Source organism: Taeniopygia guttata, chromosome 19 (genome assembly GCF_048771995.1).
Source record: "Taeniopygia guttata chromosome 19, bTaeGut7.mat, whole genome shotgun sequence".
Lineage (NCBI taxonomy): Eukaryota > Metazoa > Chordata > Aves > Passeriformes > Estrildidae > Taeniopygia > Taeniopygia guttata.
In genome coordinates, this window is record NC_133044.1 from 1,093,271 (window position 1) to 1,120,095 (window position 26,825).

Here is a 26,825-nt window from a genome sequence, read left to right on the forward strand (position 1 = left end):
AGCTTTTCTGGGGAGCCCCGGCCACTGCAGCACTCTGAACACTCAGGATCCTCCTTTGAGGGATGCAGCTGCTGCCTCGGGGCACCCACTGCTCTCCCACCACCCTCCTCCCGGACAGATTTATGGGAGCCCTTTGTGAGCCCACCAGATGTCAGAGCTGGCTCTTAAACCAACACCACCCTCTAAAACCTGGGGGGACACTGGTGAGAGCCAGGCAGGGCTGTGCCCACCTTCCCCCCAGTGCTGGGATGCAGCGGGATCCTGCTGCTGGTGCCCCCAGCCCTCCGTGCCAGGGCAGGCAGAGCCACCCCCTGCCCCTCGGCATTGTGCAGCGCTAATCCCCGGCAGGACTGCAGCCCCCCGCCCCAAACTAAGCCCACATTAATGAGGTAGCACTAGATCCTCATCCAAAAGTCGCCTGCCTTGCGCTGGTTTCATTGAAGGTAATTTGATCTTGGTAGGACGACATTCCTAAAATAGTTGAGGGAATTCAAACATGAAATAAGGTTTCCAGGAAGGGATTAAAAAAAAAATAGGTCAAGCAAGTGTGAGCGATTAAAGTGACCCGGCATCCCTTTGTACGGTTTAGCTGCGACTCTCTCCAACTCTACCTTGCATCAACGTGTAATAAATTAAATCCACGAGGCTGCCCAAAGCAGAGAGGCTGATATAAGATTATTGCAGGAGGTGGCTGGTGTCGGTGACCTTTCCTCCCCTGGCATCAAACCCAGGGCCCAGCTGAACCATCAGCTCGGCGCTTCGGAACGGCGCATGCGGCACGGCCGGAGCCAGCGCTGCCTCCGTCCCACGGGACAGCCCCGTGCCCAACCTGAGCTTCCTGCCTCAGTTTACCCACCCCAAGGCTGGCAGGAGGGGAGCTCAGGCACCCCGTGCCCGCTGTTGTCCCCCCGGCGCCGGCCGCGGCCACCATGCAAAGCCCTCGCGCCATATGTCACACGAACCCGTCTTTAACTGCTTATCCCTCTCCCCCTTTGTGCTCCCAGCTCGGCACAAAAGCGCTGGGAAGCAGCTGGGGGTGAAAGAAAATACAAATTCCTGCGGACACAAAGGTGTGTGGCATTCCCTGGGGATTGGGTTCAGGGTGGGGTGTGTGGTGGACTCGCTGCCAGGCAATTTTTGGGTTAGGTTTGGGCAGTGAGGAATAAAGGGGAGTGGGAGAACATGAACCCGGCTGGGGGCAGGGCTGACCCCGCTCTCTGGATAATTAGTGTGGCTGATTCCAATTGCTAATTTGCCATTATAGGTCAAGGGTCACAGAAATTAAAGGATAGGAGGGAAGAAGGGAGAAAGAGCCTGAGCAGAGGCAGTGCCTTCCCCTCCATCTCTCTGCAGAGCAGGAACATACTGGAACGGACTGGGATGAGACTGGGCTCACCCTGCCCCGGGCTGGTGCAGAGCATCTCTGCAGGATTTGTCCCTGGGCACCCCACAAAGGCAGGGACAGGCAGGGACAGGCAGGGACAGGCAGGGACAGGCAGGGACAGGCCGTGCAGAGCAGGCTCAGCCTCCAGCCTCTCCGGGGGCTGCTCTTCTGCCATCAGGGTTTAAGGGCCGTCACTCACTGCGCAAAGGAAAAATCCCGTATTGATTCACCCGAAGCTCTGGAGCACAGACCGCACGAGTTTCTATGGAAACAAAATTAGTGGAGTAAAACTCTCCCTGCCAGCACGTGGTGAATTATTCACCAGGACAGGCCCCTGGCCAGAGGGGCTGCTGAGAAGATTTAAAGGTGATCACAGAGCGGCTGCTGTGATCCCCCTTCCCTCGGGGACCAAACCACAACCAGGGAGGAGGAAAGGCCCTGGGTTTCCATGCCGTGTGTGTGGTGGGAAGGTCCTGCACCTCCCTCACCAGACCCACAGCCTCTGGGGTCCCCAGGGAGAGGAGGAGGGCTTCCCCCATCCCAGCCCCTTGCACCACAGCAGCAATACACGGCACGGAGTGTCCCTGCCTGATGTCCACCTGCCATGCACCAGCACCCTGTGGTCACCCATCCCTGGCACCCAGGATGAGCCTGAGGGCAGGAGCGGCCACAGCCCGGCTCATCCCACAGAGCCTCTGCAAGCCAAGAGCCAGGGAAGAAAGGGACTAAAGAAACACAAACAGAGGAGGGTTTTTTGTGAGTCACTAAGCCATATGGCAGATGCATATCCCAGGAAAGTGCCGAGCCAACAATCCAGCGCTGCTGTACCCTCGTTGTCCTGGGACACGGTGTCACACTGTAATTGTGCCGGGCTTTTGTCCTCCCTCGTGCTGGGTGACATTGCTCAGCAGAGGAGAACCTGCTTGAAAGGCTACACTCACCAGGGACAGGTATTTAATTAAGGCTCCAGTCAGGCCCCTCCTGCCACCAGCACGGGCTGCTCCATCCCAGCACAACCCGGATTGTGGGGCGGAGAAAAGCTCTGAAAGGAGGAACACTGAGTTTGCTCCATCACAGCACATCACAGAAATTACACAGGACACTAACCTGGATTCGAAGCCAGGCCAAGGTTCAGAGGAACTCTCAGTCTCCTCAGCAGCAGAGTCACTCCTGTGCCAGCACAGCCCAGTTCTGGGTGCCAAAGGGACCCAGCCCCAGCAGTGGCTCTGCCTGTTGTCCCCTTTGCCAAAATCCACCTGCTGGGCCCAGCCACCACAACAGGTCACGTTCTTCCTCAAAGTCCCATCCTGCTTCTCTTTCATTATTTTTAAGTTTGCGTGACTAGTTCAGGTACATCCCACCCCAGAGGATTTGCACCGATCATGGCAATCACCAGCCAGGGAGGGCAAAAGCCACAGGGATTTTAGAAGGAACAGATTAGGCTCCAGGAGCTGGGAATCCTCCCCAAGGCCTGTCCCCCATCCCCACTGCTGCCTTATGGCCCCAGCACGTGCTCATGTCTCTCAGCAGAGCTCCAGCCAGCGCTGTCTCCGTCTGCTGGAGATGATCTCCCTGTTTTCCCCTGCTCAGCCCTCAGCAGCCAGGCTGCATCCCGCAGTGCCTGTGTGCCCATCGGCCTGTGCCTCCCCTGGGGAGAGGAGAGCCAGGGCAGGGATCGACCAGCTGTCAGGCAGAAGGAAGAAATACCACTTCCAGGAGTCAGAGCTCATTTCCCAGCAATAAAAGCAGGCTGGGGCTGGAAAAAAGTACCACTAATGGGGATGCACATCCCACACCACTCCAGCTGCCGACAGGAACGTACCCAGGGGCTGTAGCTTGGAAAGTAAAAGCCATCAGCAAGGCTTGGTTTAAGTGGCACAGCTGTAGATTAGGCCCAGATCAGGGCATAAAGGATCTGCCATTCCCCACATGGATTACTGCTGTGGATGATGCCCTCCACGTGCCAGCCTTGGCTTCTGGCTCTGAGTTATGGCTCCTCCAGCAGATGGAAACCTTAATGCTTCCTTCCAGGGAGGGGAATGGCTCAGATCAGCATCCACCCTTAACTGCTCCACTCTCCATCCTCCTCAGCCCCATTATCCCCACTCCACCCACACACACTGCTCTGGGGACTCGAGGAAGAGCCAGCATCTCCAGTGTCGTAAATGCCACCTGGAAAGGAAGACCTGGAGAGTTTGTGCTTCCTGGAGTTATTTGTGGGTGGATTTTATCTCCTTTCCCATCTATTCTCGGTGTGCTTTGGTGAGGAGGGTCCTCACCGCTGAGTGGGCAGCCTGCCTCGCCTCTGCCAGGCTAACACCCTCCAAGCAGGGCTGCAAGACCATTCTACCTCCCCAGAACAACCCCCAGAGATCCAGGCAGACCCCAGGGACTGGGACATGCCTGGGCCCAGCCAGGGGACAATCCCTGCAAGGCAGCTACCGTGGGTTTGAAGACACACTTGTTTGTTTGTTTGTCGCTGGGCAACAGAGAGGATGGAAAAAATGTCAATGTCATATTGTCACCTATGAGTCACCGATCAGCACGGCTGAGATGCCCAGGTCCTGCCACCACCGAGCGTGGGGAGACCGGAAAACGGCCTGAGGCACCCCAAAAGCAGCTCACCCCAGCTCTCCCTGCCTGTGTCACCCTGCTCTGACACCTTCCCCATCCCCACAGATGGGCACATCAGTGGCCTGGGCACATCGGTGGCCCAGGGGCAACTTTCCGAGCCCCGGAAGAGGAGGCAGGAATTCGCATTCCTATTTGCATTTCCTAATTGCGGGTTTCCTGGGGCTGCGGCTGGTTTCCATGGCAGGTTTTGTGCAGACCTGGAGAACCGAGGGAGGCACAAAGAGGCCACAATGGACCTGCCACTCACCCGCACCAAAGGCGGCGCTGCGGACGGGGCAGCCCCGGCACGGGGGACCCCCGGGCCTGGGGAGAGGGTGGCCGGTGGCCGATGCGCTGGGACAGCCCTGGGGACACGGACATGCCCGGTGGAGGAGCAGAGCCACAGCCGCTCCGCGCCCGTCAGAAGTGGTGCAAGAGCTGGACCCAGATGTTCCTTCTCCCTGTTCTCATTTCCTGTTATTTCCAGCCAGCTTTCCACCCAGCTGGGTGGGTTTTGCTTTCTCCTTCCAGCCTCCCACTCCGTTCAGGGACCGTCTGGCTCGCTGCTGTGCCCATCCAGCTCCCGTGCTGGCCCCGGGAACTGCAGAACAGCCAAAATGCACTGGGAAAAGCCGGTCCCCGCACCGCTGCTGCAAGCCCAGTGCCACGGAGCAGAGGTGAGGCTCCAGCCAACGTCCCTCCACCACCCTGGCTATGGTGACAGAGATGTTGCCACCACAACAAGGGAGGGACACATCTCTGTGCTATTATGTCAAGGTTTTTTCTTATTTTATAGTTATCAATTATCATCACCATCATCTTGTGCTGCCCCAAAGCCTCCCAGGTCTGATCACGAGCACCCCACAGGCGAGCTCACCCACAGGGTTAGGGCAGAGCCCGCTTCCCACACATCCCACCGCGGGATTTTACTCACAGCACAGCCCCTGACCATGAACGACCCTCTGATCCCCTCCTGGCTGTCCCACTCCCAGTGCCAGCATCGGTACTGTTGCAGGAGATAAGCCCCAGCACCCCCTGTCCTGCTGCTGCTGCTGCTCCCTGGGGCTCAGGGAACCGCAGCTCCGGTGCCACAGCAAAGCCCCTCAGCCACGCCACCAGCACCGTCAGGTGTCGCCAGGTTTTGTTCATTTTCTTCTCATTTGAAAGCTCTTTTTTAAATAAAATGCTGGAAAAGTTCCAACTTTCCCAGGAACTCTGTGGCTGGGAAGAGGATGGGCACCTCTGACAGAAATAATTGTGGCTGTCAGAGGCTCTGACACCAGGGCTGTGGACAGCCAGGGGTTGGTACACAAAGCTCTGCCAGCATCAGGCACACCCACAGGTGCACCAGGAGGGGATGGCAGGGTCTCCTCTGCCGTGACACCCACCCAAAGCTTCCCACCACCCCACCACCAGCACCAGTCAATCTGCGCTCCCAGAGGGCTCCCCTGGGGTCTCATTGCCCCGGTGCTGCACTCCCGCCGAGCACTTCCACAGGAAAACCTCTGTGAAAACCACAAAAAGCTTCTCAGCGCAGCAGATGCCGCTTCAGCCTGTGTTCTTGGAGATGGAGGAGGAGGAGGAGGATGTGAGGAAAGCCACAGCTTCCCCAGCCGCAGGGCAGCCCCGCCAGGGTCAGCCCAGGATGGTGGTTCTCCCGTGGAAATCCTTACGGCTCCAGCCCCCGTGTTTGTTGTCAGTGGCAGCAGCAGGAGGAGGTGTGAGGAGGAGGTGCAACTCCACTGCTTTTTAAGAAAATAATAAAAAAAGAGCCTTTCCAACCCGCCTGAGAGACAGGCGGTGCAGGAGAGCACTGCTTTGAGCAGTGACTTGCACTTGACTCCTTCTCCATCGCTGTCTGCCCACAACCACTGGCAGCAATTTCAGCTCTGGAACCCCAGGTGAGGATCAGCCTGGCAGGACGGTGCCCTCCATCCTTATGGAGGATGACAGATGTGCCTGAGCTGGGCACCCGGTCAGGGGCTCACAAATGTCCCTGGTCACCCAGGAGGTGACCGTCACTGCTGTGGCACACTAGGGCTCCACCAATTCCCGCACCAAGTCATGCCTGCCCGGCAGGGATGGCGGGGTGTGAGGTGCACTGCTCCGTGAATGCGGCACAGGGGACAGGGACGATGTCCAGCAGCAGGAACACCTCATCCAAATCCAGGGGCACAGAGGGGCCACGCTCGGGGACCGGCGATGCTCTGGGGCTAAGCAGGACGTGGGTCCTGCCCCATGGCCGAGCCTGCCGGCCCATGCCTGGCCCCACATGGGGATGGCCCTTGGAGCACACGGGATGGCCCCTGGAGAACACAGGATGGCTCTTGGAGCACACGGGATGGCCCTTGGAGCACATGGGATGGCACTTTTGGCCCTACACGGGTTGGCACTTGGCCCCACAGGGATGGCCCCAGCCCCACAGGGATGGCACTCGTGGTCCCAGACAAGATGGCCCCGGCCCCAGTCCCACAGGGATGGCACTCGTGGTCCTACACAGGGATGGCCCAGTCCCACAGGGATGGCACTCATAGTCCCACACGGAATGGCACTCTTGGCTCCACATGGGATGGCCTGGCCCCAGCCCCACACGGGATGGCTCTCCTGGCCCCACAGGGGTGGCACTCATAGCCCTACAGGGATGGCCCGGCCCCAGCCCCACAGGGATGGCCCAGCCCCAGCCGCACAGGGGTGGCACCCCAGTCCCACAGGGCTGGGCACGGCGCTCGTGGTCCCGCAGTGCTCGGGGTCTCGGCACGCGGGCCCCTGCCGAGCCCGGCGGCCGCGGGGCCCCGCGCAGGCCCGCGGCGGGGCCGAGCAGCCGGAGCCGAGCGGCCGGAGCCGAGCAGCCGGAGCGGCGGCGGGGCCGTGCCGGGGCTGCGGCCCCCGGCCCCCGGCGCTCGGCTCCGGCCCGGTCCGGAGCGGCGGCCGCAACAGGCGCGGCCCCGGCCCCGCCGCTCCGCCCGGGCCCCGGTAGAGGCCGAGCCGGCGGCGGCCCCGCTCCCCCCCGGCCCCGGCGGGGCCCGCGCGGCTCCGGGCCCGGCCCGCGCAGGCCGAGCGGCACCGCCCGGCCCAGCCCGGCCCGGCCCGGCCCGGCCCGGCGCACAAAGAGCCCCGGCCCGCCCCCCCTTACCGGCGGTCGGCGCCGCGCTGCGGGGGCGGCGGCGGGCGGCTCCAGTCACGCCGGGAACCATGGAAAGGAGCCGGGACGGGAGACGTACGTGGCGGGCGGGCGGGGGCGGCCGTGCCCGGCAGCGGGGGGCGGCGCGGCGGGGCCGGGGCCGGGGCCGGGGCCGGGGCCGGGGCCGGGGCCGGGCCGGGCCGGGCGGGCTGCGGGGGCGGGGGGCGTGCGGGGCCCTCGGGGCTCGCGTGTGCCCCGGGCCGCTGTCCCCCCGCGGGCAGCGCCGAGCTCGATGCGGCCCCGCCGGGGGCTCCGAGGGGCGGCACCGCCCGGGCCCCGCCGCTCCCCGAGGTGAGAGAGCCCTGACGGGGTCCTGGGGATCTCGGGGTGCCCACGCTGTCCCCAGGCTTGCCCAGCGCCTCCAGCCATGGGGCTGACACCTCCGGCTGTGAGTGGCCTGGGGGCCGGTGCGTGTAGGGAGCAGCATCCAGATGGGTGGATGGATGATGGATAGATGGGTGCATGGATGGATGATGGATGGATGGATGGATGGATGGATGGATGGATGGATGGATGGATGGATGGATGGATGGATGGATGGATGGATGGATGGATGGATGGATGGATGGATGGATGGATGGATGGATGGATGGGTGCATGGATGGATGGATGGATGGATGGATGGATGGATGGGTGCATGGATGGATGGATGGATGGATGGATCCATCCCAGACTTCCAGGCTGGCTCTCAGACTCTTGCACACCTTTGGAGTGTCCCAGGCTTCTGGAGCCTGGACCTCCAGTCTCGTGGTAAGGAAGGGGAGACAGCCCTGCTGCCCCACAGCTGAACATCCCAGACGGGTTATAAACAAGGATCACTCGGAGCAGACAGAAAACAGCCGTCCCCGCATCGCACGCTCTGGCTGACAGCTCAGGACGGGAAGCGATCTCCTCTTACAAATTACAGGAGCCCGTTTACACAGGGCAAACACTTCCCGTTCCAGAGACACCAGAGCGAACGGCAGCAGCTCAGAGCCTCCACTTCCCTCCTGGCTCTGCAAACCTTCCAGACCTGCTGCGGGAAGAACTCCGCACCGCTGAGCACCACGGCCTCCCACAGCACCTTGCACAGCCAGAAACTGCTCGGCTGCACGGCTGTGGGTGCTGGAGCCCGAGCATGTGTGTGGGATGGTCCAGAGCTCTCACGGGACAGCTGAGATTTGTCCCACTCCATCGTTTGATCTGTGTCTAGGAGCTGAGCAGTCCTGGGTGAAGATGTGGAAGGCTCTGATGAAACACAGAGTAAGAGTGGAAATACGGGAGGCAAACCTTCGGTTTTCGGTGCCTAGAACATGTGCCTCATCATTCTCTTCCCCAAGTTAGCGCAGATCAGACTCTCCCGAGGCACAGTGCCTTGCAGTGAGCTTTGGTGGCTGCAGTCTCCTCCTAATCCAGGCTTGTTTCAGGGAAAATAGGCAATTTTATATCCCTTTGATGTGGGTCTTACCTGCTAATGATGCTAGGAAGTAAAAACAAATGGGCATAGAAATACACAACTATGAAGAATTAAAATAGTGAATTTAATTCAGCCAATTCCAACAAAACTGGTAATTCCCTGAAAAACAAACCTTGCACAGAAAACAGAACAGAAATGGTTTCATCTTGACAGCTGGTGAGAACTGGTGAAAAGGTGAATGGAATATTTCTGACTTCTCTGGAAAACACAAGGTTTCCCACATCCGGAAAATGCCCTATTTTTTACTAAATGGGTCGGTTTGGGAGGCAGTGATTGTAAATGCTCTGCAAGGAAAGCACAGGTCTGTGCTCTGAACTGCAGGTGCCAAATGTCTGGTTTTCAGAAAGCACTGATGCCTCCCTAAAGGAAAAGCTGGGACTTCTAAAAATGATAGAAACATGGAACGGTCTGGGCTGGAAGGGAAACTCAAAGCTCAACTCACTCTAAGCCCCCACCAAGAGCAGGGACACGTTCCAATAGACTAGCCCAGAAACGTGCAGAACAGCACCAAGAAATGTATTATTTTCAGAATGCTAAGCCTGGCTTGCTCAGTGGTCCTGGTCTGGGCTCCGGGGCGATGCAGAGTCTGACGAAAGGACGCGAGGCTGCGGCTGTCACCGGCGCGTGGCTGGAAAGCCTGGCTCAGCTCCTCAGCACTGAAATACTCTTTCCAAAGCAATACCAAAAAAGGTTTGTTTCTAGGTCAGGACCTCAGCACTCAATTTTAACCAGGGGCTGACAGTCCAATCTGAACACAGCTGTAAAATGGATTCACGGGAGAAGCTTTGGCATTCCTTTTGTAATTAGAAAACAGCCACTGAGGCGTGTGCCTTTAAAGGTGAAAGCTATTTTTGACATAAAAATTAGCACGTAGTTCCTCTGTCATCCCTCGGCTGCTGCGCTGGGAGCTGTGAGTGAACAACCCAAAGATAAGCAAGAAGTATAAACATGCTGAATTATACAAATACGTAGAAGGGGATCAGGTTTAATTTGTTTTATTCTGTGACAGTTAGGAGACAAGGAGATTTATTCTTACACTTTTTCTCCTAAAAAGCACTGGTTCAAAGGTCCACTTAAGCACTGAAACCCCAATGGCATTAAAAAACTTGAAGAGCTTTTAATAGCTACGTTTTGAAATTACTGTTAAATCTATTTTTGAGATGGATAAACTAAGCTACCAATGAAGCAGGGCAGGAGTTTTTTTGGAAGGGCCCAGCTGTGAGAAACTGTCATTCATTTCTCAACAACTCAGCTCCTGTACAGGGACTCTGAGATAAAACCTACCACAGTGCTTGATGCTTTAAAAACCTGAGCGTTCTTGAAATTCCAATTTTCTCTCTTTGGTGGGAATCTAACCCCGACAGCCTTGAAAATGAACCCCAGGCAGTTTTCAGGATATGGCTCAGAGTGGCTGTTTCTAAAATAAAAGTGAGGGAAGAGCGAGCAGAACTTGGAGGCTTATCAGCACCCGGAATGCCCCAGCTAATCCCCAGCAGCCCCGGCCCCTTTATGTAACCTGGGATTGCTGCAGCTCAACAGCTTACTGGGGTCTGGGCGGTTTTCTTTATACCTCTTGTGGACAAATGCAAACACATTAAATACTTCTTTCTTCTGCCTCTCTAAGGAAAAAACTGTTGTAAGAGGGTGAAAAAAATGTTTTATTTGTATCAATGGCTAATAGAATTAAACTTGTATGCTGCAACTAAAACATGTTTCTCTCTGATCCATCATGACTGAACAGAACTTTTCCAATTTACAACATTCAGGTGTAACGCTTGAAAACAAGGTTGCATCCCAAATTTCACCCCTAACACTCTGTGGAGGTGTTGGGATGTTCCAAATAGAGAAAACCAGCCCGTTTTTACCCTGCACCCCATTGCTGGCAGTGTGGCTGGCTGTGCTGCAATACTTACGTCCCTGTGGCCACCTCCCCGCGGCTCTCCTTGCCCGGAGGACGCCTTTCCGTGCCCTCCATCTGACTGCTCTGACTTTCCACGGCACACATCCTTCCAAGGCAAAATTCAGCCCTCAAGCTCTCTCTCGGCCGGTGCTAAGCCATTCACCTCACGCTGAATGCTTACGGAAACTTCAGAAGGAAAAAAATAAACCCCCTATTGAACTCTTTGCAATCGGAGACCTGAATGGGCTCGATATAAACCCCACTCGAAGCAGCGGCAGCAATAGGCTTCCCTGGATGTTGGATTCCATCCAGCTTAAAAGTTTCCATGAAATAAACTAGGCTAAGCACATCAGCTGCATAGAAACTAACTCGGTGTAACAGGAGCATCTGTTCTCCACGTCCACCATTTTCTCAGTGCCTGAACTCGGCAGCGCGAGGTGCCAGTGGATCCCGGGCACACCAGCGGGCACGGACACGGATTATCAGGGAGCATGCACGTCGTAGAAACTACTACACCAGGTAGCTTTTGTTTATCAGAAAAACAGCTTAATGTATTTGCAAGGATGGCATTACAGAGCGAAGTTGATGTCCGCACTGAGACAGCAGAGGAGCACACCTCGGACCCATTAATACACGGTACAAAGCAAATGTTTACCCAAGTACAAATGAAACAGGTCGACAATTAGCTAATGCAGCTTTGTGGACATAAACCAGGTACAGTCGAGCAGAACCAACATAAAATAAAAAGGAAACAGCCCTTTTCCTACGCCACGCTAAGAGCACTGTGGTTAGTGGTTTGGGAAGCCTCTGTCACGGTGAAAAATTTCCTTGCCGGTGTTTAATGTGTTTATTCTACTGCTACACTGCTGGGATAAAAATAACATCTGGCTGTACAAGGGACCCACTGTCAATACTGCAGTAATTGACAACATACAATTAAGTCTCACACCTGTTTATTGTAAGTAATTCATAGATAACCACTTCTAGTACACATTTTCATATTGGCTTTTAATGCTTTTGTTCCTTTTTTTTTTAAGCTCAGGGATACCCAAATTTCACCTAAGGGTCATCGCTGTGGTTACCCAGACCCAGAGGGCTATACCTACTTTGGAAAACTGGTGCAAGGTGGTGTCGTGGCCAGGGATGGCAGAGATGGCTGGGGAGCTACAGGTCCCAACATGCAGGACAGTGTGGAGGCGGCAGCGGGCCGGGGCAGCGGGGCTGGGGACATGCGCTGGCCGTGCACGCCGGGCTCTACACAGGGCCGAAACAAAGACCTCTACACACCTGGAGTAAGAACAGTGGTAACAAAGTCATAGCTACATATTCTTCTCTACATTTTTGTTTATTGAGACAAACTAATTAAAAGGCACAAACATAGGGCATATGTTTACATGGACATTATAACAAACATATACATTAAAAGTGTAGGAATGTGTTTCCTTTCTGCTAAACAGAAAGTTCCTAAGCTTTTATATATACAAAAGTTGTACAATTTGATGTCCTAAAGTACAAAAGATCATTTATAAAATTATTTTACACTAAGCTCTATTATTTTTTTGTTTGTTTTTGTTTTACTATGTAGTCCAAGCCCCTAGAACAGTTTCACGTAAGGATACAGATACCTGTCACCTGAGCCAGCAGCCTGGCAATCACTGCTCGCACGGACACGGCCGGGGAGGAACGGAAGCAGTCCAGTGTGACTGGTCAGTCCTGCTAGCACTCTGTGAAAATGCACACGCTAATCTCCAGAGCTCTCAACTTCATTAAGATAAAAACCTCTCAACTGTAATTTCTTTTTTTTTTTCTATTTTTTTTTATTTAATGTAGAGGTTGGGTTTAGGGTGGTTTGTTTTTTTTTTTTAAACAAAGTTTTAAAAATGTGAATATGTGACATGATAGTCTAAAAAGTATATCTGTTTCCCTAGATTTTGCTTTCTACTTTATGTACAGATAAACAGGTTAAGAAAAAAAGCACATGTAGCTTAAACATGTGTGACCATTTATGAGCAGTTCTGGGCTGGACAGTTCAGCACCCCAGAACTCCCACAAATTGATAGAAATGTGTTAACACAATAGAAGAATAACGTAAAAATGATGATGTTTGCAAATATTTACAAAGTTGAACAGATTTGCACAACACTTGATTAAGAAATAGGGGAGAAATTAAAAGACGCTCTCTGCTTGTCCTGGAGGGGCATCCTACCTAGTTAGTGGTTAGAATAAAAACTGTATACAATTTAATATAAGACAAAACTTCTAGTGAACAACTAACACCTCTGTCCCCTGCTGAAACACCAGCAGGCTCTGACTGGGAGGCAGAGGGCATAAAAATCACACCCAGGGCCTCCAGAATCTTCCAGCTTAAAGCAATTTTCCTTAAGTTTCCAAGCACTCCTTTTGCTCCTAGATAAGAGTCCCATGGGGGTCTGACTGTTCAGAGACCATGTTTACATACATTTCGACTCCTCTTCTGTCAGCCATGGCTGTTTCTCACCAAACAATAACAGGTTTTTTTTAAAAAATTGTTGACTACAATGCTCTATTCCCTTAGGGTAATATGTTGGGTAGTATTTACATCTCCAAATATCAGGTCACAATCCCTATTATATGTTGAAGTTAGAATGATAAGTTATCATATGCTTTGCATATCAGAGCTGGTATCACCTTTCCCATAGGGAATGCTGCCTGAAATTACCATATTCCCAAAGGTAAAATGCATATTTTCTCCAAAAATGCATTTTTTAAAAAATGACAACATTGTAATGCATTTACTCATTAAAAAAAAAAAAAACAAACAAAAAACCATCAACACAGACAAAGGTTCTACACTAGCTCAGAAACAGTGGACTTGCCTGGCAGGTTAAAATGAGCCATCCACCCTGTCACAGATACAGAGGGGTCTTTGCTAGTGTTTAGTTTAAAATAATTTTCTAAGTTATAATTTGAGGGGATAAAACATAAAACTGGTTTTTTAAATTACTTTTTTTTTGTTTTTTTCTTTTTTTTTAAACTCTGGCAAGTAAGTATCTGCTCTAATTCAGCATCAGTCAGCTACAATGTAAAACTTAGTTTAAATGAAGTGCTCCAGTGAAACTCAAGCCTGAACCATGTGAGCCAAATCAAGGGGAAGATGCTACTGTGGCCTCTGATGGTGTTGCCCCAGTGAATTTATTATTAACTAAAACAAAACAAAACAAAAAACCCAACAGAACAAAACAAAACAAAACAAAACAAAAACCCAACCAAACAAAACCCAAAAAAGAACTGCTGGTAAGGATTCCATTTTAATCCTTTTTAATACTGTTTAGAACTTGTTTACCAGGGAGGAGAGGTGGGCAAGGCCTGGGGCAGGAAAGGCATGCTCTCCACTGGTCTCATGGCTATGTTGAGGGGACCAGCCAGCGTCATGGGGGTGGGCAGGTTCATGGGGGACGTGATGGTGACGGGGTGCGCTATGTTCACTGGAGCGGTGACCGGGGTGGGCAGGTTCACCGGGGTGGTGAGCGTTAATGGAGAGGTCATGGACAGAGGACTGGTTATGGTTACAGGATGCCCTAAGTTCATCGGACTGGATATATTAACTGCACTTGATACATTTACTGGACTTCTCATGCTCATTGCAGCTGCCACTGTGACTGGGTTTGTGATAGTCCCAGAAGCCACAGAGGACGTTATATTGAATGGAGTAGTAAGAGTCACAGGCGTAGTAGCAGCAGTGGAGGTTTGGCACAAGTTAGCAGCTTCTAAAAATGAGACATAAAAAAGACAAAAAGTTTTTTAACACATAAAAAAAACCGTGGACAAGATTTAAAACAAAACAAAACAAAACAAAAAAAACCCAAAAACCGAACAAGAACAAGTACAAATTCTGGAATAATTTTCTTTAGGTATTATTAGTAAGTTAAAACTGTTAACATTCTATAGCCTACAGGAAATACAAACTCTCATGCAGGTAATTTTTTTTTTTTCCTGAGAAGTCAAGTGAGGTTTTCTTAGCAAGAGGTTTTTTCCATGTTCATAAAAACAGTACTGTACAATCAAAAAAATCCTCCCAAGAGGAACAGTAGAAATAGAGGAGAGAGTGTACATACCGAATGGTACGTACTCTATAGCCTTCTCAAAGGTGAACTGACATTCTGTGAAGGTTTTAAAAAGTCATTATTAGGGACTGATAAGCAAAGCTCGTTTCAATATTTACCTGCTTATTTCAGTCTTAATTATTGCTACAAAACTGCTCCACTGCTCACAATACCTCTACTTCAAGGCTACCCCAGCAGCACATCCCTCAACCCCCCCCAGCTCCTCAGCTTTCACACAGCTCCAGCTCCAGGCCGTGTTGTTTGGGGGGTTTGCAGCAAGCAGGACAGAAGTGCAGAGCAGGGGAGAGCCAGGAGGCCGGGGCTGGGGAGGGGGGGGACGGGAATCACTGCACATCCATCAGCACCACCTGCCGGCTACCCACACCGGGAGGCTCCGGGAGCAGGGAACGGGAACGGGGAGGGGCTGGCTGCTAAGAAACCGGGGAAATACACTCTGCATCAACAGTACTAAGTCGTGGCTGCTTCCACATTGGTAGGGCAGGACCCCAAGCTCAGTTACACCCACGTGTCAGAGGTAAGCCAGGAGCAAAGAGTCCACTTTGCCTCTGGGGCAATACAAATATAACTTTGAAAGCAACATTAGCCCCATTCAAGGGTTACTGTTGGTTCTTCAAAGTCCACAGCTAGGAGGGGTGGAGAGGAAGGGAAAGAGTAAAAAAAAAAAAAAAATTGTGAAAATAAATTGTACTTGACCAAAAAAAAAAAAAAAAAAAAAAAAAAAAAAAAAAGAGTCCCATCTAGTGTTGTAAAGCCACCACAAGTGGAACTAGCACAGGAAAACCAGCATGGAAAGAGCAGCTCAAGCATGGCACTGACTGGTCTAACTTCACCTTCAAGCACAGTCACACCCCAAGACACATCCCACACATGCCCCTTCCCCAGTTAAGCTAAAAGCACCAGCGTGACACCACTGTTACCCACCCAACTCCCTCACCCCTCTCCTGCTCCAAACCACTATTCTGTTAAAGCATATTCAACACTCTCAATAAGAAAGGAAAAAAGACATAGGAAAGAACAAGCAGAAAATAATTTTCAGTGATTTTCTAAATCAAACATCATTTGCTTTATCTACTTAGTGGCCTGATGATATGTAATGCTTCTGTTATCACTGCATTTTAACATGAATAAGCTGTTTCTGCACTGTCTGATCACAGAATTCAATTACTGGCAAAACAAGAGTAAAGGAAGCAAGCAGCCTAAAACACAAGCAAGAGCCTAGAAAACAAAAACAGACTGAAGAATTGAAAGGAAGGTTAAGAGAAAAGGAAAAAATAAGGTGAGTCAAAAACGTTCCTTAAAACAGCCAGTGAAAAACAGTAAGCAGTGGTCATTAAGAACTATTAAAACATGTAATCCATGAAGTCACATGATGGGCATTAATAATCAAACTGTTGTGAAATAAATAAGCAGCAGTAATGAGAGAATTTAAACTACTGTATCCTAAAACCACTAAACTGAAGCAATCTGTCCCTTACAAACTGACACCATGACCAACACCAGCAATCCCATGTCAACTACAGCAGCAGGGGTAGAGGTCAGCTGTGAGCCAGCACTGATGCCAAACAGGAGCACTGATTACCTCATTTTGTAATGAAACAAAGCAACAGAGAGAGAAAGTTCTCTGAGGTCTAGAAAACTTTGTGCAAAGACAGTTCCATGATGACAGAGCAGATGGAATCAGCGGGGGAGAGAAGATGAGCAGGACACAGGAAGCACAACGTGCACCCTGGTGCTGATGCAAGGGCAGAGGGGGTGTGTGTGCACAGGTGAGCAGGGTGAACAAGCACAAGCACAGCTAAAAGACACACGCAAGTGAAAGCCCACACAGCTGCCTGGAGCACACACAAGCTCCCCTCTGTAGCTGATGGCTCTAGGAACACAGGCAAGCACAGAGACCAAGTCATGAGCGGGTCATTTACCACACCCTCCTCTGGGACCTGTTTCCTCCTGTTCTCTCTTAGCTATGACTTCTAAGAATGAAACTGTCATGTAAGACATCCTTCCTGACACCCTCAACTCCCTGTATGACTGTGAGCTGCCCTATCTCACAAACCCCCACGTCAATATTGGTTTGTTTTACCTTTCTTCCTGGCTTTGACGGCCTCTTCCCATAATCTCAGGGTCTCTACCTGCTTTCCAGGCCAACTTGTTACGTGTTGCTGCTGCTGCTGCTGCTGTTGCTGCTGCTGCTGCTGTTGCTGTTGTTGTTGCTGCTGCTGCTGCTGCTGCTGCTGTTGTTGTTGCTGCTGCTGTTGCTGCTGCTGTTGCTGTTTCTGGTTGCTGGTCTCTTCACTCATGCATGCTATGCCAATCAAGTAAGAACACAAATTCACCTTGAAAAGTTATTCAGTTTTCTGCTGAGATCACAAAGGCAACTTCTACAAAGGGCATGAGGAATCTCACAGGATTCCAAGAACAGAATCACAGAGATGTTTTAAATAATATCATTAATTCTGTGCTTCATAAAACTACTTTTCCAAGAGCTAAAAACCAAAACATAACTCAAGAACATCTACTTTAAGTGCCAAAACTGACTTTTGTCATTATTTAGTTTGTATTTAGGAAGAATGAAATGAAAGACTCCAGTTAGTCTCCAGAACTCAAATTGAATCCACTTTTTTCTAAACTTTAGCTATGGCTTAAAAATGAAAAATAATTTAAAAAAGACTTTTTACTTTTTATTGCAAGTATAACTTAAAAAATTCAGTTTACATCAGAGAACAGCCTGTCACTATTCTCTGGCCACAGTACAGCTCAACATTTCCACCTCTAACAACTGCTCGAAATGCCTCATGTGAACTGGCTTAGCACCACCAAACTGGCTAGGGAAGCCAGAGTTGTAACCCTGTACCTTGAAAAATACTTCATATCCAAATTTCCTACTAAGCTCAACATTCAGGCATTTCCGACATTCCCAGTACCTTTACATTATCCAGGAGTAACAGGAACTGCAAAGATGTTGTAAATTAATACAGTTCAAAGACTTTAAGGACAAAGTTTCCAAAGACATTCCTTACTTCTGCCTCTTTATTCTTCTGAAAACACGTTTTATATTACTAACCATGTGGGGCTAACTTAAGTTACAGGCATTTTAATAGGGAAAATTTGGAAGTCAAGTCTTCATTTGCTTGCTAGGCATTCCCAGGTCCAGAGTTTAAGTCTAGAAGGAGCTATTACAAACATCTCATCTGACCTCCTGCACACCACCAGTCAGATGCCATTAATGCCCAAAACCTATCAGGGCTGGATTTAAATCCTTTTCTTGTCAGCTACTGCCTGAGGGAGGAAACACTGAGCCCCAGGGTCAAAGCTCAGAGAAAGCAGAGAAATCTTTCTCCTGATTTTGATGAGCTTTGGATGAGGCTTCAGACCCGAAACCTGGCAAATCTTAGCAGTTCTTAAATGGTCTAAAATCTCCAGATTATCTGTTGGACTTTTAGACCTGCACAGTTGAGGAAGCAGCACTGAACTTAAAAGGTGAGAAATCTTGGGAACTCTCTTCTTCAAGAGATGGGTCACTGTCATGAACTGCAGGGCATTCCCAAGGGATGAGAGCACAGTCTCGCAGCAAACAACTCCACACACGCCAATTCTTGAGCTGAAGCACATTCTGTTACTAAAGATCTACTTTTAGGAGGTGTGACCACCCAGACTGACAGACACATAGCTGCATTTTAATGTCATCAAAGGCAATTCCCTTGGCAAACACATTGTTATTAGAAATGTTTGTAAAACGTTCACCTACTTTTATTGATGCCTTGTTTACAGGTATTACAGTTGATACTTTGGCTCTGCCCGTGTGTCTTTAAGTGGCTGGTGATATATGCTGCACTCAGAAGTTTACCACAGATATTACACGATACCTTTCCTTCATGGCGCACCATGTGTGTCCGCAGTCTGTCTTTGGTGGCAAAGGCAGCAGTGCACGTCTGGATGGAGAACAAAGTTACACTTGAGGTGCAGACAGAGCAGCACAGCATCACCTACAGGCCCACTGCGAGTCCACGCTACCCTGCAGCTCCTAGCAGTACCCTAAGTGCATTGACAACTTTAAGTTTTACCTGTATTTATAGAGAAACAAAAATCTAACTACTCAGCAGAGACTGAGAATGGAATTCGCTTCTGAGACAATCAGGACAAAAATCATATTCTATACTGCTTGAACTTTCTGGAAACGGTGGGTTGCCTTACCCACCAATGCAAGAGGGAGCTTATAAAAAACACCTACAATAGGCAAAGTTGGTTTCTAATGTAATTTTACTGTACAAATATGAACTTGGTACCTTACACTGCTCAATTACTTCTGCTCCCATCCAGAACAAGGAAACAAAACCTTTTCCTAACACTATTCTTTTTACCCAAAGCTTTTATTTAATAAGATGAGTCACTAAAACAGGTTGGAATAAGCATGGATATTCCAAGCAAAACAGTTAATTGTTCAAGGGCAATCAAATTATTTCTCCTAGATTCAGTCATCAATTCAGGACAACTTGCTTTCCCCTTCCAGCAAAATAACAGATCCAGAATCAACCATTCCACCCATTTTAAATAGATGTGCTGAGAAAGACATTTGATTGGAACACACTGAGAAACACAATGCACACATTACCCCAGAAATGAGCACTAAGCTGAGGATGCTGCTACAATCCTACTACTACGTTAAGCATATGGCAAAACAGAGCAACTGTGCTGTTCTCCAAGAAAGCAAAAAGCCTCTAATCTTCCTAAAAAGGCAACCATGGCATCTTTTCAAAGCTCCACCAGAACTCCAGCACTGTGGTGTGGTGGCAAACGTTCCTTTTTTCTAAACTTGCTTTTCAAAAATCCAGGAGTAAATACAGTTCTGGAAAGATTCACCTGAGTTCTACTGACACAATAAGGTATTGTTCTTAATAAACCATTTTAGCCCTTACTTGGCATTTGAAGGGTCTCTCTGTTGAGTGAACATGTTTAACGTGACAGCTTAAATGATCAGGCCTGCAAGAAAGAGAGGAACAGGAGAAAAGTGCACGCTGTTACCAACACAGAACCAGGACACCTTGGCTAGCAGTGCTGGCACCGCGCTGGTCGCTCCCTGCAGCCCCATCCCTCTGACAGCCAGGGTAAATCCCTTCCCCTCACCTACCAGGGGCTTCACCTGAAACAGCTCACAGCTTAAAACCAACCTGCGGTTTAAAACTTCACTCTCTTCTCCTCACACACCTGAAAATGGCACCTTTGGTCACACCTTGTGTAAAGGTGAGAGCGCAGAAGCTCCAAAGGTTGAGGTTTTCTCTGTTGCAAGCACAGGTACAAACAGAGCCAGCAGCAGGGCAAGCTCCCCCTGAGCTCTGTCAGTGCCCTCCACCCTGCTGTAAGACCAGGTAACAGCTTCCCTGCCCTGACCCATTTGGTCACAGACCATGGCAAGGCTGGTGAAGGGGCCCTGTGCCCACCCCCAGTGACACAGACACACATCTTGTGGCACCTGGATGAGGCCGAGAAACCATTTCAAACCACTCTCCTGAAACAGTGACCACTCCTGGCCACTGCTAACCTTGCTCAGATGGAGACTCCCCCAAGCTAACTGCAGACAAGGCTCTCTATCCCCTCACCAATCTCCTCAGAAGTTTGGTTCTCCCAGCTCCTCACTACCACAGAGCTCAACCCTTCTTGCTGCTGAAAAGCCAATAGCGGAGCATGCCTGGGATTTGCTACACGGTACCTTGAGAAGCCTTTTCCACAAACACCGCAGGTGTAGGGTTTCGTGATGCCACCTTCGTGAGACCTCACGTGGTAGGTCATGCGATCCTTTCTCTTGAAGCGCTGATTGCAAATGGGACATTCGAAGGGTTTCTCGTCGGAGTGGGACAGCTTGTGCCGGTTGAGGTGGTAGACGTCCCTGAAGGCCTTTCCACACATCTCACAGGCGTGGTTCTTCTTCACGGGCTTGCTGGGCTTCTTCACCGTCTGCGTCACTGCCATGGCCGTGGCGCCGGCGCTGCTGCTGGGGTTGGTGGCAGAGGAAGACGTAGTGACTGTGGACAGGATGCCTGCGATAGTGGAAACCAGCGAACTCCGGCTGTTGTCACCAGCGATGGTCGAGATAAGGGGCACCATTGTGGTGGGAGTTTTCTTTGGCCGTGACACTAACTTTATCCCTGTGTGGCAGGACTCGTGACGCCTCAAATGGTAGCTGTCCCTGAAAGCTTTGCTGCAGTAAGTGCACACAAAGGAGGTTTTAGGTTTTTCCTTTTTAATCCCAACAATAGCATCCTTTAATGTTTCTGATGCAGGCTGAGGTTTCTGCGTTATTGGTAAGGGCAGAATCGGCTTCTGATCAGGCGGCTCAACAGCAGAGCTCAGGAGAGGCAACAAACTGTTCTGTGCTGCCTGCTGTTGGTGATGGGAGGCTTCGTGTGCCTAAAACCAAACAGTCACACTTAAATTCTCTGGATGGGTGCTCGCTCTGGCACAGTGAGAACATTTACAAACGACAGGGAAGCGCATTCTAGACCAAAAGCCATGGAAGGAACAACGGGGGAAGGTTACATAATGCTGGTTTTGGACAAGATAAACCGCTCACGCTGTAAATGCCCAGGCTGTGCAGATCCTGTGGTAAGTGTAGGACACAGCACAACCATTAAGGAATTATTAAGTTTCTGGAGGGCAACTTTTTATGGAAGACAACTAGGTGCTTGTCAGATCTTTTAATAACAGCATTTCATCTTTACATAACAGATAACTCATTTTGATAATGATCGTATCAGATGGCACACCAGGACTATCTCTGGAGAGGATGAAGGTACTGACAGGAGTTGCAAAATAAGGCCCCACCTTTAAGCTGAGCTTAGTGCACACTGAGAATTGAACCGCAGCCACAGAGAGCCAGGAGGCGATAAGGCGTCTTATTTAAACAGTGTGTTCATACCCCTGTGCCAGCACTGAAACCAAAGCAACTGGAATCAGGTGCTGTCTAAAGCCACATCTCTATATTTAGCAGGTTCCTGATGCATTTATCCACTGACCACTGTGCTCTCTGCGTCTGGAACTAACAAGAACAGCGGCGCAGCCTTTTTCTCTTCGTCAGCAGCTACTTTGTGCTGGGAAGAGAACCTGATCGATACACACTGGGAGACATCTAGAGATGCTGGAGAACACGGTTCAGGGGTGTTGGGAATAAACCCTGAAGGCTGTTTGAAAGCAGCCAATACCAACCAACTCTGAACTACAGAATCTGTGGCAGAAGCTCCAGGGAAGGGAAGGGGGGGCCCACAGCCAGCACCGCTCAGCTGAGCTGCAGCCTGCCTGCCATGGGCTGTGCTGCACCACGCGTGGTTATTCTAAGGCAGAAAAACTGTTATTAAAACTCATCCAGTCAGACTGGGACAAAACCCTGGCAGATACAATTTTAATGTGGTTTAGAAACCACACAGACCAATTCAGCCTAATGGAGCATTAAAATAAATCACTCCAGCACCTTAAGCCAGTTTAAGTGCATCTGTATTCAAGATGTGCCTCGGTCTCATCAGACCAGTTTTAAATCAGGCTCGTTATTAATGCAGCGTGCCAGGCCCAAAGCTGAGTTTGGGGAAACTTGCATTCCCATTAGATCAGCCTTCCAGGACTCCTTTCCTATGGTTTTCCTCACAAAATAACGTGACTCAAAGCTGGGAGAGATGAATAAAACACTGTGCCAGTGCTCGACCCTGACCTGTCTACTTTTACATCTGTTGGGGTGGACAGTACTGGGAGGCGCACTCAGGCTAATGCTCTTCCCATGGGAATCCATTTCAACACGTCCTTTGGACAAGCCAGTATTTCCAGAAGCTCACTTTGGGCCTTTTTCCCAGTTGTATCCTGGCTGCTTTGCCTGCCTGGATCGCAGCAGGGACTACAGCCCCTGCAGAGCATCTCTCCCTTGCTGTGGGGCAGCTCCTGCATCACTCCAATCTCACTTTTTGGGAGCGTGATGCTGGTGATCTTTGGATAAAAGCCACGGGTGGATTCAAACAGTAACTCACGTGGGAAAGAATACAAGCTCCCAAACACTCCAAGCCTATCTGACAGGAAAACAGCTCACAGGAGAAAGCCTGGACTCCAGACACTAACAGGAGACAAAATTTGCAGGAATCATTAGGAGCCAGGCCAGGCTGTCCAGCTGCTTCTGCTTTTGAGATCTGTCTGTGCCGAAGCTCGGGATGCAACAGGTAGGCTGGATATGAGCACACCTGCCTGGCCACAGCAGCCACCTCGCACAACAGCCCGAGGGGTGCTTTATTTCAGGGAGCCATTGCTGAAGAGCTGCATCCAGAACTCTCCTGGAGGCGACGCTGCTAAATCAGGGCACGGCACAAGCCCCAGCAGCTCCATTAAACTTCTCCCTCACTTCAGTGACAACTGTGGATATTCAACCATTTGTTTTCCATGTTTTTAAAAAGGTTTTGACACTTCTACATTGCATGGAAATAAGAGTTTGCATGATACACACCGACAGCACAATACTGAGCAAGTTGTGCGCTTCAGCACAATTTTAACTTTAAAAAAATCTGAAATGTTTTACAACTTCAAATTGGCATTAAACAATGTTGTTAAACTGCACCAGAAGACACTGCAGAACACCTAGTGATAGCTCCAGAGATACAATTTCAAAGGCAGACCTAGCAGATCGGATAATGGAGAGCCCAAATCCTTTGGACAAGGTTCAAACTTAGGCAGTTTATGGATATTTTTAAGCCTCAAAGAATCGTCAGCACTTCAAGGTAATGATGCACTTATTCCTACAGATCGGATGGAGACAGTGGACATAAAACAATGTATATTCATCAAGCTAGAGGCTGTGGAGCTGCTGCTTATATAAGTCTGCTTATCTCGGTTCCGAGGGAGCCAGCATTATTCACGGCACCGCGCTCCTCGCAGCCCCTCTGCCACCAGCCGTGTTCCTCAGTTTCCAAGGGCTGTTAAAGCCTTTTAAAAAAGGATCAGGCAGCATTTTTTTTAACTCCCTGCTGGAGAAGGGAAGCCAGCACCTGCTGCACGCCTCTGGCAGGCGCAGCTATGCAGGCTCTGACCACGGTTTTACTTGACCCAGCATTAACGTCAAGTCAAGTCAACATTTTGGAGATATTCTGATGGCCTGGGACAGGCTCTCCTGCAAAATCCCCTTGTTCTGTCACTAATTCCTTCTCTCCTTGCGGGGCAGTAAACAAAAAAACCCTGCAATTCATGACCCAGAGAGTAGGATGTGGCATTGTGAACTTCCAATGCCAGAGGCTAAAATATTTTTGTGCTCCAGCCTTAATGTGAGAGCAACAAATTAGCATGAGTCATATCTTGAACACTCCATCTGATGGATGAGTCCTCCTCACATTAACAGATACAACTTTCACTTCCCGAGCACATCCTAAAAGTGGTTTTCCAGCTATGCATTTTGGGGACTAAGAAGATCCAAACAAGAACTGCTTATTCAGTAGCACGATTGTTTCTTTAGAAAGGGATACAATTCATCAAAATGCCACCTAAAAACAATCAAACAACTTTATTTGGAAGGAACGGTTTACAGTTGCACAGCCCACTGCTACAGGACTAAAATTAAGGCATCGAAACCTCCTCTAAAAACATTTGGCTAAAAATGACAACTTTATATTCCACATATCAAGCAGTCCCTTAGGAATCCTGTCCCAGCTGGAACGAACACTTGGTTTAACACTCCCCCCAGGAAGAACGAGTGTGAATATTCAGTCACTTCCATTTGTTATTTAACTGACACTGGGGACAGGCTTTTAAATCCACGCTTTTTAACTAGTTTTAACTAATCAGCTGGATCGGGGCTGATGTGCTGCTGGGAGAATGGGAAGAAGAAAAATGAAAGTCACATCAGGACTACCTCACTGCTGCTTTCTGCTGGGTGCATTGGCACACTTGCACCCCAAATCATTGATTCTAACAAGACCACTCAAGAAACAATATCCAGCACTTATTAGGAGCTCTGAAAGCTTTATTATTTAGTGAGGGGAAAAAAAAAATCAGAGGAAACGTCACAGTTTTATGAAGATGCTTCCGAGTTGCACTTTCAGAAAGTGAACTGCTGACTCCTTAATTAAAAGCAGCAAAGCTGACTCCTAAATCAGTGTGTGACATCACTACTTCAAAACTCAGCACCTTCAGAAAAGCACGGACGAGCAGCGAGGAGCTGGACACGTACTTGAAGCATTACTTGGCATTTCTCAGCCTGCTGCAATACAGTCCTGCCAGCCCAGGAAAAATTTCCCCTGGAAAACGCTCAGCTGGGAGGCAGCAAGGCACTAAAGCAGCCCCGGCTCGGAGGGAGATGGCCCTAAACTAAGCAGATTAACTTCTTAGCGTGAAGTTTCCTACGTGCGAATCACAACTGCCCACTAGAGTGAGAAATAATTCACCAGAGCTCAGCCCAAGTCCATGGCATCGCCCGCATCCATCGCGGCAAGGCGGAACACCCAGCGCCCAGCTCCCGGTACCGGCTCCCCGAACATTCCCGGCGTGTTTTCCGAGGCACAGAACCCGAGCAGTGACTCATCCCTTGCTACTTGCAAGGGACGAATTTTTCCTCCCTAAAGGAATGGTGCTCGCTCTTTATTCGCGGATTTATTCATTCAACTCAGGTTTTCAAACTCGTGTCACGGGTTGGGTCTGGGTTTAATTCCGAGGAGGACAGTGAGGAAGCGGGCGGCCGCCACCAGGAACGTGCAAAGAGGATTATTTTACCTTGAGAAAGGTGATGTGCTGGGCGCTTTTTTTTTTTTTTTCCCTCGGCAGCTGCTACTGCAATCACACATTTTATGTTTTCCAGCTCAAAAATATTTTTTAAAAAATCCAGGAGAAAACAATCCAGTGAGAAAGGGCTCGCGAGGCTCACAAAAGCCAGGCAAAGATTTTTTTTTTTCTCCCCTTAGGTTTTTTTTTTTCTGGTACATTGGATTTTCTTCGGAATTACATAAACAGCGGTGTTTTTAAGTCAGTCTTTCACCGACAGAAAGGGGGAAAATTGTGACTCAGTTGGCAAAGGGAGGGGTTGCACGCTCCACCGTCCCTATTCCTCCCCATTCCCGTTAGGATTTCGCCAGTTTTTACAGAAATCCGGCCCGCTCGCGTCCTATTTTAAAAGAAAACAAGCTCCCTCGTCAGCCGGCCCTGAGTCAGGCTGTTTAAAGAGGGATTAATTTATTCTCCCAGACACGGCGTTTGTTCCATCGGGGTTTTGTTGGAGTCCGGTGGAAGCTTGGGGTTGGTTTTTTTTTTTTTTTTTTGTTCGTGGGGGTTTTTTTATTTTTTTTTCTGTTGTTGTTTATCTCTTTGGACGAGGGGGGAAAGGAAAACAAGCAAACACCAAAAAAAAAATAAATAAAGCGCGATCTCACGTTTTACGAGGGAAATAAATAAAATATAAACAGGAATATCGGTGGTTTGCAATGAAAGCGGGAAGGGAGCGCGCTGCGGGGCGGCGGCGGAGGGAGAAAGTGCAGGAGGCAGAAGCGGAGCCGCGGGGCCGGCGGGCCGGGCCGGGCCGGGCCGGGCCGGGCCGGGCCGGGGGCGGGCGGGGGCCGGGCGGGCGCGCTGAGTGACAGCCCGGCCCGGCGGGGACCGGCGGGGCCGCGGCCGTGAGGGAGGGAGGGAGAGGGGGGGGCGCGGGCAGCGCCGCCGCCGCCGCGGGGCCTCACCTGAAAGAGGAACGCGGTCCAGTTGGCCTCCATGGCGGGGGCGGCGCGGCCCCGGGCGGCGGCGGCGGCGGCTGCGGCGGGCGGTCCCCCCGTCGCTCCCTCCCCCGGGCCGCAGCTACATGGAGCCGACAACAAAGCGGCGGCGGCGGCGGCGGCTCAACATGGCAGCGCCGAGCGGCCGCTTCCGCTAACCTCGGGCTGCACCACTGCGGCCCAGAGGGGGGAGGCGGCGGCGCGGCGCCCCGGCGGGGCGGCGATGACCGGGGCGGCCGCGGCGCCGCCCCCGCCGCTCCCCTCGCCGCGGGGCGGGCGGCGGGCCCGGGGCGGCGCGGCGAGGCGGCGGCGCGGGCGGCGGGGCCGGGGCGGCGCGGCGGGCCGGCCGCCCCCCCCCGCGGGGCTGGCAATGGGCCGGTCCCGGGCTGGGGAAGCCGAGCTGTGGCGAGAGAAGATGGAGGAGCGGCCGAGCTGTCCGGGGCCGCCGCCGCCGCCCGCCCCGGCCCGGCCCCGCGGCCG

The 26,825-nt window shown here is 50.9% G+C and overlaps 2 protein-coding genes and 1 long non-coding RNA gene across 5 annotated transcripts in view; 1 reads left to right on the top strand and 2 right to left on the bottom strand.

Annotated features, from left to right (window-relative positions):
• CUEDC1 (CUE domain containing 1) overlaps positions 1–7,277 on the bottom strand; it is a 21,276-nt gene extending 13,999 nt beyond the window's left edge. Inside the window, exon 1 of the mRNA XM_041720147.2 lies at positions 7,131–7,277. The gene's annotated coding sequence lies outside the window, so the exon portion shown is untranslated. The remainder of the gene's footprint in view (positions 1–7,130) is intronic.
• Positions 6,862–13,774, top strand: LOC121470935 (uncharacterized). 2 transcript variants are annotated; one of them, XR_012051494.1, is made up of 3 exons: positions 6,927–7,214; positions 7,891–11,053; positions 11,572–13,774. It is a non-coding gene; the product is annotated as an uncharacterized lncRNA (long non-coding RNA). The 2 variants fall into 2 exon arrangements; XR_005982258.2 differs by having other exon boundaries at positions 6,862–7,214; positions 7,891–13,774.
• Positions 11,861–26,591, bottom strand: VEZF1 (vascular endothelial zinc finger 1). Of its 2 annotated transcripts, XM_041720144.2 has the most exons (7): positions 26,313–26,590; positions 20,342–21,039; positions 19,551–19,614; positions 18,383–18,566; positions 16,718–16,939; positions 14,629–14,673; positions 11,861–14,280 (listed from the first exon to the last, which is right to left on the bottom strand). In XM_041720144.2, the coding sequence occupies exons 1-7, from the start codon at positions 26,343–26,345 to the stop codon at positions 13,853–13,855; spliced, it is 1,674 nt and encodes a 557-aa protein (XP_041576078.1). In that variant the 5' UTR covers positions 26,346–26,590; the 3' UTR covers positions 11,861–13,852. The 2 variants fall into 2 exon arrangements, with proteins under 2 accessions (XP_041576078.1, XP_041576080.1); XM_041720146.2 differs by lacking the exon at positions 14,629–14,673 and having other exon boundaries at positions 26,313–26,591.
• Between the last annotated feature and the right edge of the window lie 234 nt (positions 26,592–26,825).